The sequence below is a fragment of the Mixophyes fleayi genome, chromosome 3, assembly GCF_038048845.1.
Source record: "Mixophyes fleayi isolate aMixFle1 chromosome 3, aMixFle1.hap1, whole genome shotgun sequence".
Taxonomy (NCBI): domain Eukaryota; kingdom Metazoa; phylum Chordata; class Amphibia; order Anura; family Limnodynastidae; genus Mixophyes; species Mixophyes fleayi.
Window position 1 is genome coordinate 146,639,985 of NC_134404.1, and position 17,229 is coordinate 146,657,213.

General features: G+C 36.7%; 1 protein-coding gene across 2 annotated transcripts in view; it reads left to right on the forward strand.

Moving 5' to 3' along the window:
* Positions 1-17,229, forward strand: part of GFRAL (GDNF family receptor alpha like) — a 74,322-nt gene that overhangs the window by 16,553 nt on the left and 40,540 nt on the right. For both annotated transcript variants that reach the window (XM_075200605.1, XM_075200606.1), the window contains exon 3: positions 13,329-13,481. In XM_075200605.1, coding sequence (XP_075056706.1) covers positions 13,329-13,481 — 153 coding nt within the window. The remainder of the gene's footprint in view (positions 1-13,328; positions 13,482-17,229) is intronic.

Consider the following 17,229-nt stretch of genomic DNA (forward strand, 5'->3'; position numbering starts at 1 on the left):
CATTGTTGCAGACCAAGTACATTCTTCATTACAACAGTATTCCCTAATGCCAGGGGTCTCTTTCAGCAAGATAATACTCCCTGCCACTGCAAATTGTTCAGGAATGGTTTGAGGAACATGACAAAGAGTTCAAGGTGTTGACTTGACCTCCAAATTCTCTAGATCTCAATTTGATCGAGCTGTGGGATGTGCTGGAAAAACAAGTCAGGCCCCACTTCACAACTTACAGGACTTTAACATCTCAGTACCAGATACCACACCTTCAGAGGTTTTGTGGAGTTTAAGCCTTAACTGGTCAAAGCTGTTTTGAGAGCACGAGGGCAACCTACACAATATTAGACAAATGGTTTTAATGTTGTGGCTGATCAGAGTGTGCGTATAGATTATATATATACATCTCTTAGCAAGCCACTGACCTGTTCCCCAGGTAGTGAAAGGCTGAGAGCACAGTCTCACAGCCTTTTCAAGCAGCATACAGGTGAACTCCTGATTATTAGTAGAGTGTCTGGTAGGTTGGAAGACCAGACATTGGTCTTATGAATGGAGCCTGTCACTCTCTCTCCATTCATCACCTCAGGGACCTTTACACAGGCTTTCCCAAACATGTCCCTGGGGATTTAAAACAAGGATATTTGGGACATATATATCTGCCCTCAACAATTTCCCCAATGCTTCCGTCACAATATAATAGAGATGTGCGCAGATCCCCGGTGCTTTGTTTTCGGTTTTAAAACCATCTTCATGTTTTGACCAAAAATCTTCATGTGTTTTTGTTCTGGCTTTGGTTGTGGACCTGGATTTAGTATAAAATTATGAAAAATTGGTAAAATCCAATGATTTGTAATTCTTGTATTAACATTAATTTAGAGTAATTTACAGTCTTCTAATCTCTCTAATGGTCTCTTCACAACTGTCAAAATATTCACCAATTTTGGTCAAAGGTTGCAGCGAGCTGCTTAATAAAAGATACAATCCCTATGAAACATAGTGGCAGCTCAGTGGCAGACAGGATGTCAGTTCAATAAAGTAAAGGATACCTTTAAAGCATAAAGGCAGAGCACTGGCTAATAGGATGGTAATTTTAGAAAAGACACTATCCCAGGGTAGGCCCATGCCTGGAACTTTATATACGATTACTCTGATGACTTCTCTAACTCATTAATTGGATTTATCATTTGATGCTTTTCAATTGTTATTTTATTAAGTGATCTATATGTGCAATATCCCATTGAAATGCGTTGTCAATAATACTATGTGGATATGTTCTGGACAGAACTGCAGTATGTTGCATATATGAACTCTATTGATGTTGAAGACAATAAATCTGTTTTTTAGTACACTAGTTTGTTCAGTTGTGCCTGGGAATTTAATTCATATAATTAAATTCAACAACAGGGACTGCCACTTTGTGGTTGAGGTGTTTAATTTGTTTGGCTCCCAATATAAAATAGAAACCTTTTGGTTGTTCATTGTTGAACTGGAGAATAGATAGGAATTTTATCAATTTACTAATAGCCATTTGGCTAACAGTGGTCATCTTCCTCAATGGTTACAATGTCATCACCCTCATAATCATCCTTATCACAGATGTCAATATCCATGTAATTGACATCCTCCTCACTGATGTCTAGATCAATTAAATTGTCTTCTTAGAAAAGAAGATATACCAAGTAGGTAACTGTTAGGCAGCACATTGGAGAGGGACAGCATCGGTAGTAATAAGAGATCATTAGACGGACAGTAGCGGCATCAGTAGATATTTTACACAAGATGATAGAGGAAGGTGGGCCTGACCTAGAAGTAAAGATGGACCATGGACACAGAATTTTTAATGTTAAATATTAGACAGAAAGCAGCAGCATCAGTAGACATTTTCATAAGATGATAGACAAAGGCTATAATTTAAAACATGTAACATGGAGTTGTCTTTGGGCGCTCTCACCCGGGTGTGATACATATGTTCGATAGTTACATGATCGACATTTATATGGTAAACATTATAATGTAGACAGGGTTGTAAAGTTAATAATAATGACATTGACATTATTATTAGGTCGACGATTGAAATGTAGACAGTATTAATAGGTTGACAATTCGAATGTAGAAAGTATTATCCCTATTCCTAACCCTCTCCTTAACCCTATCCCTAAACTTTACTCTATTCCTAACCCTAACCCTATCCCATTAAGCCTATACCTAACCCTAATACTAACCATATAATTCTGTATAGATTTGAATTGTCAACCTAATAATACTGTTGACCATCATCATCATCATCAATATTTATTTATATAGCACCAGCAAATTCCGCAGCTCTTGACAATACGGAACAAAGAAAGTAATAAACAAACTGGGTAAAACAGATAAAGAGGTGAGAAGGCCCTGCTCGCAAGATTATAATACATGAGTTGGATACATGAGGTTAAGTCTACATATTGCAATTCGATCCAGCCAGATTGCAAAGGTAAAAAAAAACAAAACAAAACAAAAACCCATGTGAATTGTCGACCTAATAATACTGTTGACACATGAATTGTCAACCTAATGTTGTCGACTTTCTGAATGTAGACCAAATTAATGTGTAGCTGTTAACTGTATACCCTCCCATCCATCCACTTATCCAGCTATATGTTATAAAGGACAGGCATAGTTTAACACATCAAGCCCTTCACTGACAAAGATTGCAAATTTTGTGTTGGCTGATTGAACTGGAGAATAGATAGGAATTTTAACAATTTACTAATCGACATTTAACTAATAGTTGCCATCTTTCTCTATTTTGACAATGTCATCACCCCCAGTATCATCATCACACAATATAAGTTCATCCCCACTGGAGTACAACATTACAGGTTCTGTTTGTAATTGGTGGCAACAATGGTAGTCTTCATATAATTTGTACGTTGTTTTGATAAGCAAAGGTTTTTCTACATATTTTGGATGTAGTCTACTCCGATGATCACTCACAATTTTCCCGACTGTGCTAAACACTCTTTCCGAGTACACACTGGAGGGTGGGCAGCTTAAGTGCATCATAGCTAATTTGTACAAAGGGCTATAAAAAGCTTTTCTGTCCTTCCAGAATTCAAAGAGACTGTCTGATATGGTAATTTCTACATAATCATTAAACTAATCATCCACCATTCTACTAATAGAAAGTGTATCAGATTGAAAGGTGGTAGAGGTGTCAATTCATTTGGACAGTTCTCTTAATCCTCACCAGATGTCATAATAATATTTCACATCGATGTGCTATGTTGACTCATGTTTGACTCTTAGAATAGGGACGTTTTTTTTCTGGTATTAGCATTTTTAGGAGAAGCTGAAGCAGGGGGTGTGTCATATGTAACTTGAGCTGAAAGCTTGCTCACAAGGAGTTGTTTTCATCTGTGACAATTTGGGTCAGCTGGAAAGAAAGACATTACATAAAGATATTACATATGACTTAAACCAAGGATCAAGCATGGTTTCCAAAATGTAGTGAGCCAATTTCAAGGTGCTGCAAACCCTTAGGTTCTTTTGAAGTGACTAAAGAACTTGATCTACTAGGCCAACATACTTAGCAGAATCTCTTACCTTCACCTCTCTGTTCAGTTTCTCCAGTTGCTTTTCCAGTTGTTTGATTACAGGCATGACTTGACTTTAGCTGGCAGTATCTGAACTCACTTAATTAGTTACAATTTCAAATGGTTTAAGTTGCTTGCATAAATCAGAAAGGATTCTCCAGTGCGCTGGAGTATGGTAACATGGCTCCCCCTGTCCCAATCTCATGGCTTGATGTGTAGCCTTTGATGGCTTTTTGCTGTTCCTCTAGTCGCTAAAAATTTGAAGTGTAGAATTCCAGAATCTTACTACCACTTGCTTTAAGTTGGTGGCATGGCAGATGATATTTTCTTTGCAAGTACTGCAATGTTCTACATGCAGTCACTGAATGTTGAAAATGGCTCAAAATCTCCTGCACTGACCTCTCATTTTTTACAAAATTCTGCACCACCAAGTTTAATGTGTGCAAATCAGTGCACATTTGGAATTTCCACAGCCATAATGCCCACACAATGTTCATTTTGTTATCGGCAATGAAGAAACCAGTGGAGAGTCTTAGCGGGGTGAGCCAGTTTGCAATGACATTCCTGAGTTTTCCAACATATTAACACCAGTATATTTCTGAATGAAACTAGTGATACAGAGAGTAGCTTGCCTGTGTATTACCTTACAATGTGTGCGAGCACTAACATGCTGAATTTTGAGGAGGATGATTGACAGTGCTGCTGATGGCGATACACCTACCCAGTGGACTGTCATGGTCGTGCAATCTTTTGTTTGACCAGTACTGCTTGTCCACATATCAATAGTTAAGTGGATAGTCAGTACAATGGCATTTTCTAGGGACTGAACTACATTTTGTTTAACCTCTCAGTACAACTGAGTAATTGCTGTTCAGGAGAAATGGAACAGAGATAGATGGAATTTGGTAGCATGGACACATGACCTGAACTAATCTTCTAAAACGTGATGTATTGATGGCAGCTATTGGATGCACATCCATTGCTAACATAGCTTTCATGGCTTGAGTGATCTGCAGTACAACAGTATGCTGGCTGTCATACTTGGTTTCTCTTGCAAATGCTTGCTACACAGACAATTGTTGTTTAAAGCTATGTTTTCTCAACAGCAGCTGTAGCATGCAAGGATGGCTCTGGGGAACCATGGATTGCATTAGAGGAGTCAGTTGGTATTTGAAAATTGGATGCTGGTCTACATATTAATAATGAGGAGGTTGATGATGAAGGTGTTAATGGTGAAGACTGTCTATCCATTCACCTGCTAACTAAAACTGGGCTGCTTGTTACTATAGACAATTTTCCATCTCTTGATAAACTACTTGAATGAACTCCCTGCAAATAAGGTGACATAAAGGAAGTGCCTAGCTGAGCCACGTCCCTATCGCTACTAATTGTGGCTTCACAAAGACAACAGATGCCTTGACAAATGATGTCTAAGCTGATATAAAATATTTCCAAACATGAAAAGTGCTGGTTTTTGTCCTATACCCTGGCATGACAATGTGCTTATCATGGGCATGAGGTGACAACACTGGTTGCTGTCTTACTTGGACACAATCTTCATCATCCTCCTCATTATCTTGTTAAAGTACAACACAAACATCATTTTCAGATCCACAATTACCCCCCTCATCCTGTTGTGCATTACCAAAGTATCACACTCCACTTCCTTGTCTAAATCATCATCATTACTTCTATTTCTCACATTTCCAAATGGTAGAGAAATTTTAGAAGGAGGCTGCTCTATAGTTAGAGTCAGAATCTGAAACGTCAGACTCATATATATCACTCATGAACACCCTCAGACTCTCCTCAGAATTTTGTGAGTGCCCAAGTTGTTCTTCAGCCTCGGTGCTGTTGTCATGCACTGATGTGGCTATTTTGGAAGTGACAGACCTACACTCTGAGCGAGAAGGTGATGCGTGTGAAGTTAAGGAAGATTCATGATGGAGTTGGGCACTCTCTTTTGCAATGGCCATTCTAGTACGTGTAAAATCAGTAGTAGGTCCCCTACTAATAAAAAGTGGGCATGGTCTGAGCCTTTTCTTGTCACTGCAGGTGGTGTATGGAATGTTAGATATTTTCATTATTTTTTATAAATCACCACATTCATCAGTAACTTTTCTCATAATTCTTACATCCAGAGCTTATATTTTCTTTGAGATTGACAAAGAGTGATTAGATTTCTTTCCACTTGACCTTTTTACTAGTAGATTTTGAAAATGTACTACTACAGCCAAGTATTGGTACTGGGATGCTCCTGATCTGCAGACTGATCCATGGTTAACAAGAGAAGATTGCTAATTGAATTTAGAGCAATCTGTAGCTGCTATCACACCAGGTAAACGCCAAATGTGTTTTTTATTTATTGTTTGGCCGCTTACTAGTAAATATATCACTGATTCTGCGCCTCACACAATTGCTTTCAGATTGAAACACTTGGGATTTTAAATACAGGAAATAAATATTTCGGGGTGTTCTGCTCAGTCAAAGGGTACCCTGTTTTATGTGCACTAAAAAGTTCAGATGTCACCGGTACTGCTCCTCACACAATTACTTTCAGATTGAAACATATGGATTTTAAAACAATTTTTTTGATTTATATTTTTGAAGTGTGCTGCGCACAGTCATACAGCACCCTGCTTTTTCTCCAGTAATTAGTTCAGATATATCAATAATGACTCTTGCACTACTGTCTTCAGATTTAAACACTTTGATTTTAAAAGCAAGAAAAAATGTTTTTTGTCCATTCCTAATTAGTTTACTAATATGCTATTACAACCAGTAGCCACTGCTTGTCTACTCTTCAGTCTCTCACACACAGTTTATCATAACATCATTTCAGCAGACTGATCTGTAAATAAACTCTTAAGATTTGTGCAGTAAAATCTCTGCCATTTCAATATAAACTGCTCTTGTCCAACCCTCTACAAGTGACTTTCTGAGCACAGAATTGCAGCAAACATCCTACCCACATGCTATCACTTTTAAAATGGCAGCTGAGTACAGGAGTGAAGGCTATATATAGAAAAGATAGATGCAGAACGCGCAAGATCCAACAAATCCATACAGAATTTGATGCGAGAACCCCAGTCATGACTCGAGTCAACTTGGTAGCTAAAATTTGTATGGATATATATACATATATATATATATATATATATATATATATATATATATTAGTTACCTTCACCCTTAATACAGTAAATATCCACAGGGCTATATTTATGTAGATATAAGTAGAGATATATGCATTTTGGCATTTTGTAAGAACGGACAAATTTATTTTTCCAATTCTGAGATTCCGCTGGGCAGGTTCAAATCAATCTACATTATATAGCAGGGGATTTAGGTGCAATATTTAGGGGAAGGTAATTAGATATATAGATGGAGTGCTCTCTCTCTTGGTAAAACACTACAAATGCTGCTCCGATGGTATATCCGATATATTATATTGAAAAGAGAATGCAAAATGCAGGTAAATCAGTGTATACATGTGAACCAATGTGCTATAATGATGGGGATAGGTGATGTCATACAATTCATGCAAAATAAAAAGCGAACCTAAAATATCAGATTTCACTTTTTTTTGCAATGTGATGCCAGAGCACCCCCCAAGAAAAGTGATTATTGCACTTACCTACGACTCTTGAGTTTGCAGCATTGAACACAGAGGTTTCAGTAAAGTTTAACTTTTGCAAAAACAAAATTACACTGACTGTTTTTTCTTTGATTACCATCCCTAATTAGTGTCCCAGAAGTGTGACCACTGTATGGATTTTACAGGCTCCCTTGCTGTTTATACAGCCGGTCACATTTACTTGACTCTAACTGGGGATGGTAAAGAAAAACTGTAATATTTTGACAGAGATCATCTACAATTACAATTGTATCAGATTTACAACACATTGCGTCACTTAGTAAATCTGCAGTGTAGTAATTGTATCAGTCTTCAACACATTATTACATCTAGGATTATCGGGTCCACAACAATTTACATATCTAAACATTACATGAGATTACAGGAGTAATAAACACTATTAAATATATACTCCCCCTCATTCACCTTCCTCCAAATACTGTACCTAAATTCACTCCTATATATTCACTCCTAACCTGAAGGTTCCAAACAGTATTCTAATTTTCACTTCTGTGCTATTCATACTTGGTACATAGCACTTGCATGAAAAGTACTCCACCCCCCAAAAAACAAACAAACTTCCCTTACACTAAAATTATTGTTTTGTAGATATGAGTCAAACACAGGAAATAATAGACAGAATAAGCTATGTTGGTAGTTCACATGTAAAAGGATATCAAACAGCTGCTCTATATATTCTGTTTATTTAATTTAAGAAATTTTTTTAAATTAAATAAATAAATAACAGCGCTATAATAATGCTACATTATTCATAAAATTAATAGTAATTTAGCATTATCATAGTATTGCTAATTTGTTTTCTTTCTTTTTTTATCCAAATTTACATGCTCCATGGGGATAAGATGAGAGTGTAAATTTACCACCAAGAAATATACCAAATTTGGCATAAACAATTAAAAAAGTTGTTTATAATTCAAAGCAACTTGTATAACTAACTGTGTTTTCAGAAGCAGCATGTGAAGTAGTGATAATGAGAAAGAAAAGTCATGCAACTAAGTTCTGGAAATGAGCAAGTCTATGGTAAACATTAAAAAAAAATACCCACGTTTGGGAAGCGCATCCTGTACCCACAAAATCCAGACAGTGCTATTGCTGCTAGTTCTCCATCACATACCAGCATCTAGAATGTTTTCAATTGAAAAAAACAAAAGCCATACACTATGTAAAAAGACAGTCACCATTTGGAGAATCGCCACAGTCTGTCTGAAACACTATGGAGGCCGGATGGTGCTGCCTTCCAATCTTCAAAAGGGCCACACACCTCAATCTCAATAAAACACTAGATTTAATCAAATAAAGAGACACCTGTCTGTAATAACATATCAGCAGGCATTTCAAGCAAGTGTTACAAACTATAACAAACAAATCTGGGGGTTCGCAGGTGAGGTCTCTGAGTGCCACATGTGGCCCTATGGCCGCTTGTTGCCCTTCACGGATGTACACATTGGTCGTTCTGGGAATCAATTGTGTATTGAAAACTGTAAATTGTCAGTGATTGTAATCCAATGTTTCTAATACTTCCTCAGTAAGATTCCAAACCAGCCACATTCATGGCTGCCAACCATCTCTGCCGCAAGTATCAGATAAAAATGAAGCAGGAAAAAGCACAGCAGGACAAATGGTAGAGCCTTCTCCCTAAATGTGCACTTAGTAAAAATTATAGCTTTAGAAAAGATGCCTTTCATGTTTGTTGAATCTGTGACAATTTGGGAACTGATGTATTGTGTAGAACCAGTGCCGGATTAACCCGAGGTCTAACTGGGCTATAGCCCAGGGGCCACGGGCATCCAGGGGGCCCTTCAAAGTCCTCAGCAGCATTATTGATCGGGCGCCCCCAGCCCGATCAATGCTGCTGAGCACTGTCACTGTAGTCCTCCGTCCCCGGCGCTCAGTAATCTGCTTACTGAGGAGATCTCGCGAGTGAACTCTCGCGAGATCTCCTCAGTAAGGAGCTTACAGCGCGCCAGGGACGGAGGACTACAGTGACAGGTAAGCGCTTGGGGGGCCCCTCACTGGGTACGGGGGGGGCGGCGGGTGGCTCACATTGGGGGCCTCACGGGGGAATGGAGGCGCCCTTAGCCCAGGGGCCTCCATTCCCTTAATCCGGCCTTGTGTAGAACTGAAATAGCAAGTACCTAGTCACTATTATTTTTCAAACCGCTTTATATACCAGCAATAAAAAGACTAAAGATAAACTTTTAACCCTTCTTCTCTCACTTACTGTTGTGTTTGCTGCTCTACAGAGTCTGTAGATTGCTGATACAAATTAGGTGGGATGAATCAGAGCTGGGATCTTGCTATTAAAAGCTATTCACTATTTACAAATTTGAGCAGATTTGAAAACTTGTCTTTATGTTATTAAAATATTGACAGCACTAGCTATGTTAAGCACTATTCTTAGGGGGGTATTCAATTGACGGCGGGATCGGCGAAAATCCCGCGCTCGAAAGGTATTACCGTTAATACGGTAATATCTCGCTGGATTTCAGCTCGCGGCTCCCTGAGCTGCGAGCTGAAATCCAGCGAGTAAATTACCGTATTAACGGTATTTACGAGCAGGATTACCGTATTAACGGTAATATCTTTCGAGCGCGTGATTTTCGCCGATCCCGCCGTCAATTGAATACCCCCCTTAGTTTTATTTTATTTTTATTATGACAAGTATGCCTGCAAATTTTCTACCCAACCAAGCCACCATCATTGTTTAGTGCAAACCAACATTATGTTTATGAGAACGATGACATACAAAACTGTTGTAAGCATTAGAAGGAGTAATTGTAATTTTCTCAAGCCACATTATTTAAAGCTGATTTTATCCACTATGAGGAACACAGGACGTTTATTTGTTTTTTTTCTGATGGTCTTTTTTGGTCTGACTTGTATAATGAATTATTTCAATTCATTCACATTTATGAAAAAGTCATGCTAAAACAAAGTTGTGTATGTATAAATGAACCTGAGCCGGCCCGTCTTTGTTGATTTTATGCTTCAGCACAAGCATCAATCCTTTATTTTATCAATATTTAGTGTTTGCTTTTAATATTTATTCAGCTGTCTCTAGAGAACACTATTGATGTTAATCCCTGATTATTATTTTATTTGGCTCTCTGAGACCGTATAAAAGCAGATCTGTTTGACTATGCAGTGAATATGTCTAACAATAGCTATAAATAATCCTTTCCATGAAATAATGTATACAAAATACTAATTTTTCTCAGATCCTAAATTTGTTTTTATAATATGATTTGTGCAACTAAAACATCCTACAGTATGTTACAAAACATATGCAAAAAGGTAATTTGTTTGTCATCAGTTTCTGATTAGATTAGTATAAGTCATAGACTGCGGCTTTCAAATGAAGTGTAAATATCATACTGTATATACAGATGGAGACAAATGGCTCAATGCTGTACTTGTTGTGCTTGCTGTTTGTCTTGTTACCACTGCCAACCCAGTATAATGTGTATGCGAATATGGTTCATCTGCATGGGATTGGCATTATATGTGCTCCATGTGACAAGCAGTGCAACTTACAGCATTTGTTTCACATATGCTCCATCAGTATACATTTAGTAAAGTGAAAAGCTCCAGGTACTTAGCTTTAAATGAGAGATTGGTTGTAGCAATACAAATTCCAAAGTATATAGTCCAGGTACTTAGTTTTCAATGAGAGATTGGTTGTAGCAATACAAATTCCAAAGTATATAGTCCAGGTACTTAACTTGAAGTAAGCAGAAAACAATACGCATCATCGGTGAAATTGATATAAACATTTAATAACCCTCAATTATGAGCTAGGAGTTGCAAGTATAAATAGGCATGTGAGTTTTGTAATTAGGTAAGGATCACTATACCTTATATTTAGATTTCTGAGATGATACTGATATGCTGAATTCGGGGTACAGCTACTAAACTGAATTTAACATCAAGAGAAAAAGAAGAAGTTTATTTACTATAGTGCGCTTGAGAACCTCCTAATTTCTGATACTAGTGGATTGTTCGAACAATCACTGCACTACCCTTTCAGAATGCAGCTCCTCAATCCTAACAAGAAGCTGTGCTGTCATACTTGGTTCCTCTTGTAAACAATTGTTTCACAGACAATTGTTGTTCTAAACTATGGCAAGACTTCTTAGTCCCCTCCTGTATAGTTATTTCAGCATCAGCAGCAGTAGCTCTAGTGTGCAACGATTCTTCTTGGGAATCGTGAATTGCATTGGGAGCAAATTTGCATTTGCAAATTAGACAATGAGGCTGATGATGTTGGTGTTGACAGTGAATATTTCATGAGGTATTTATCCATTCTGCTGGTAGCTGATGCTGAATTAATTGTTTTTATAGATGATTTTCCTACTTTTGTTAAACCACTTGAATGACCTTGCTGCAAATTACGTAACAGCGAGAAGGTGCCTAGATGGTCAACGTCTCTACCTCTACTTATTGTGGCGTCACAAAGGTTATTGTCTGAGTTGGGATAAAAATATTTTCATATGCAAGAGATAGATTTTTTGATCTTTTCTCAGGCAAAAAACAATGAGCTTATCATGGGCATGAGGTAGTACAACAGGAGTAAATATACTTGAAGTTGGAGAGACTTGTAGCTGCCACCACACCAGGTGAATGCCTAATGAGATAGGGAGAGGAGGAACTGTTACCTTGCAATTCAGACATTTCTCCTCAATATCATTCAAGTTAATACAATTGGTTTGTTGAAAAACAAAATTGTATGGGTGGGGGGAGGGGTTGTACTGTCAAACACAGCACCCAGCTTTTTTGGCTGCTTGCTAGTACAGATATGATACTCCCTTCACACAGTAGCATTGAAGAGCACCCTGTCTCCTGCTTGCTAGTACAGATATGACACTCCCATCACACAGTAACATTGCATTAAAACCCTTGGGTTTTAAAAGCAAGAATTACTTTGTGGGGGGGTTTTCGGGGGGGGGGGGGGGGGGTCCTGCTCACAGTCAAACATAGCACCCTGCCTCCTAATCGCTTGCTCGTACAGATATGATACTGATCCTCATACAATGTCTTTCAGATTCAAACACTTGGTGTGCTGCTCACAGTCAAACACATCACCCTTTTTTAGGCCTTTACTATTACAGATGTTGTACTGCCCCTCACACAATAATCTTCACATTCATCAAAGACTTGTGTTTTAAAATCAAGAATTTTTTTTTTTTGTCTACTCCTAATTAGTTTACTAATATACTAATATACCAATTTTACTACCAGCCATCACTGATAATCTTCTCTTCACTCTAACAGATCCACTCCAACCCAAAATTTCAGCAGACCGTTACCTATAAATAAATTGTAAAGTTTTCTACAGTAAAATCACAGCTAGTCCAGTACATATTGACAACACCATTTTATCAGCATGCAATTCTGGCAATGGACCTTCCCACAGTTGCACAATTTAAAACAGATGATGATGCCATCAATTGCCTATAGAAACATCTACAATTGTTAAACTCATGGTAAATAATTCAAGTTTGATACATCCAAACATGTTCCTTGTCTCTGTAACTGACTTAATCAGGTACAACCAAAAACACACTGTATAGCATCACAATCAGCAAGCTGCAGGTGTATGTACTTCTATCAAACTCTTTTATAATATTAAAATTACATGTGCTGACTTGATTTTTTGGCTAGATATACTCTCTAGTATCTAACATTTACCTGAAATGCTTAACAATCCTCTAGTTTGCTTGTTCAGCAAACTTGTGTTGTATTTGGATTAGGGTTTTGAGCAAACCTCAACCATAATCATCAGCCCAACGTCAGCTATAGATTGGAATTTTTCACACTTCAGGTATATGTTACATCCACTCTATTAGAGAGGGTATATAACTAACAAATGTACTTCAGCACTTAGTGTAAATTGAGATTGTACATTTAAATATTAAATTAAATCAATTAATTAACTGTTTAAATATATCAATATGTCTTTGCTCACAGAAACTATAGCCTGATTATGGTGACAATAAACATCAAAACAATGCTAATGCTAATAAACTTGACTCTTGCAATATTATGTTTGCGCTACATTTTGTGTGCTTCATTTTGCTTAACTATTCTTTTTTTTTTTATTGTAGGCGTGAACTGCCAGCTGAAAAATATAATGAACTGCAATTTAACCATCTTTTATTTCACTGAGAAATACCCTGAGTATAAAGTTTGCACTTGCTCTGATGATATTTACTGCACTATTAAAAAGCTGCTGGGAAAGAGCTGTAATACCCAACATGGTAAGTAACTTACCATTGTGGATATTGTTTAAAATGCACTTTTCAAATACCCACTAATAACACAATTACTGTACAGCCACAATCTTTTCTACAGAAGAAATAATTAAAATCGCAGAAACAAAATACTATAGAATTAGACTCTAAACAATTGATGTAAAATTGCATTTACGAAACCTCACAAATGTGGAGCAATATGGGGTCCACAACTGCATTTAGACTAAGCCAAGGATCCACATTAGCAATTGCGCTAGGCCAAAGAGATGAGTTTCATATTATGTCAACTTACAAAAAATTAAAAGTAAATACAAAGAGTGGAGATTGCACATTTAGGTGGGGATTCCTGGTATGTTTGGTTTAGTCGGTGGCCTCAGAGCAAAATTACCTAATAACCTAATTGTTCAGAAGGCAGTAGGGGGCATTGGCCTAAACTTGTAATAGGATGCTGTCACATCAGGCACAGTTTCTATGAAAAAGGGCACCTATAGGTGCAAATCTACAAATGTAATAAAATGATTGAAATTTGTGACATGAAATGAAGATTGTTCTAAAGTGCTCTAACTCTTATGAATTATTTAATGAGCAGTATTTGGGGAGAAATATGTAAAAGTTGTAAGTAATTAAGGTGTTGGGCCAAAAGTGATAGGAAACAAGAATTGGAAGGGTTTTTTTTTATTTTGCCAGCATGCATATTCCTATCCAAGTCTGCACACCTACAAGTGGTCATATAAAGAATTCACATTTTTGATGTTGTTTTACTTCTTCCCTGTATAGTGCTCTTAAAATGAAACAATATTTATTTAAATATGCTACCAACATCCCTATCTGTCCTGAACAAATGTGGAATTAATTTTGTGTACAAATTGGTTACTACATTATTCTTAGTTTAACCCACACATAGAAATCTCAATATGAAACGCTGGCTTCTAGTACCGGTGCACTAAAATGACTCAGAAACTGTAAATAAGTCACAGTAACAGTCATCTTAAAATGGAAATCACTTCCATCTACAAAAAAAGGAATTAATCCACAGTTAATACATTTTGGGTTAGGATATGTAAATCACAGTTTACATGCCCCTTCAGTCACTTGCTTTTTAGAAGGCATTTAATGGATTTTATTTGCAGTTCCACTCATACTAATGGTACTCAAAACTCAATATTGAAACTTGTTTCTATGCATTTATGTGGATAGGTGAAATACATCATTGTTCATTTTAAGCTAGAAGATATGAAAGTAAAAAGTTTAAAAATTGTTCTCATGAGTGTGCCATACTAACACTCAAGAAAGTTTAATTCATCAATTACAAGACAAAATGCAAAAGAAAGTAGCAATATATATACATTTTAAACAAATGTCTAAGTTTTCTTTCAACAGTCAGGACTGACATACTGACGCAATAACATTATACCAAATAAATCATTTTCTGGACATAGTTTAACTTAACTTTTATAGTACTGCAATTAAACCAGCGATCATAATAACTTTAGAAGACAATAAATATAACGACTGGAGTATAACCAAGGAAAAGGTAGGGGAAGAAAAAAAAAAAAGAGATCACAAACCAAAATATATATGTGTTACAGGTTCCTGCTATCAGATACTCTGGAACCAATTTTAGTGGACCAATGGCTTTAGATTTATGCAAAGTTTCCCAAAGCTGAAAGGTGATCTTTTCATTCATAATAATCTACTATATTTTCTTTATAAGCACTTGCTAATGAAGCAAATTGGTTTTCCAAGAAGCTGCCAGAAGACATTTATTTACAAGTTTATCATATCATATCATGTCATATCAATGTTTTCTGCTTATTAGATATCAAATGCATACATCTGACAAATACCGCTACCTACATGTCCAACTGGGATTTGACTGCAATAAAGGTTGAATTTCACTTAAACAGATATCCCAAGCCCCTTTAATCAAAGCACCACCCCACCAGCAGTGATACAGATCAGCAGAATGACAGCATATGTAAAAGCAAAAGTGTGAAGATAAGATATAATCTGATTTTTGCTGGTATAGTGATACATTTAAAAAATTAAAAAAAAGAAGCTATTTTTCTTGACTGTAATCAACCACTGGCTCATTTGTAGTTCAGGGGGTAAATGTATTAGCCAGCACTTTTTGAAAATTGCCAATATTCAGCGACTTTGCAGTGCAAAGTGCTACGGAATTTGTTGGCGCTATATAAATAAATGATGATGATGAAGATTATGATATAATTTAAAACGGCAAACTCTTGAAAGGCAAGTTTTGCCTTTCAATATATTGCCGTTTTAAATTTGCCCTGCAAAGTCGCCGAATATGGGTGATTTGCAAAAATCGCTGCTTAATACATTTAACCCAGGAAAGAATACAACGTAATTGAAAAGTAGGATGAAAAGAAACGGGGGTGATGCCAGTCTATATAGATCATTCAATGTATCCCTGAAATGAAAAGGATGATACATTTAGGGAAAATTATCAATATCATTTACTTATCAATTTTTCTTATCCAGTCAAAGTCACATTACAACTAGGTTGGGTAAACCAATAGATTTTCAAGGTTAGCATAACACACTGATAAATAAGAGACCCAATGGTATAATAGAACTTTTAATGTGTGGTATACAATGCCACATAAATAAGGTAATCTATAATTGAAATGATCTGCAGATTTTTTGTGGGAATAAGAACAGGCAGGGATTGAAACTAATATAATAATAACATACCAGTTAGGAGTAGTTTGTAGTGTGAGCACTCTCTTTTTTCATTTATTTTGTAATGATTAATATTATGGGCAGCCTGGTGGCACAATGGTTAGCATTGTTGTCTTACAGCACTGAAGCCATTAAGCCCATGGGCTTAATTTCAATCAGGGCACTATCTGTGTGGGGTTTGTATGTTCTCCCAGTGAATGCGCGAGTTTCCTCCAGGTGCTCCAGTCTCCTTCCACTGTCCAAAAACATACTTGTAGGTTAAATGGTTTCTGACAAAATGTGTGCATATGCGTGGTAGAATATAGATTATAAACTCCACTGGGGCACGGACTAGTGTGAATGATTAAACTTTCTCCCTAAAGTGCTTCGCAATATGTAGATGCTATAAATACGTTTTATAAATATAGGTTAATAATATTAATTATCACACATTACTATTAACTTTTAAATTCTGCATTCAGTTCCAATAGCTTCTACTGGAACCCAGACATAACTTTTCCTTTAATGTAAAATTTATAGAGCAGCACTATGCAAAATAAAAAAAATCAGGTCCCATCATTGCTCAACTAGATAGGGAAGGCTATTGTATGGTTGCCAGAGCTCTGAAATCAGAGAAAATACTTTTGGCAGTGAAAGCCATGCCTTTGTGATAACAAGTCTAATCAGTAAATAATGCCACTTTAAATTCATCTGACCTGATTCTGAAATACCTGGTGATCGTCTAACCACTCAAGAAAAATGAGAGCCAATACATAAATGTATAAATATGAATTTACATAGATAATGGCAGAATCTTTTCATACTTTAGCAATATAGTATATTGAATATTTTCATGAAACATAAATAAAACCCAAAATGTTTACAATATTAATACATGGGGTAATAATATCTAATTAATTTAATACTCTGAAGTCTTGTTGATAATTGATATAAATAATTTACAATTGGCTCTCCCATTGGGCCTGAGTCATTAAGGCATTCGTACTGAGCTCAGCATACATTTGTTATAAACTGCACGTAACCCGGCTCTGCATACTCCAACGTCAAC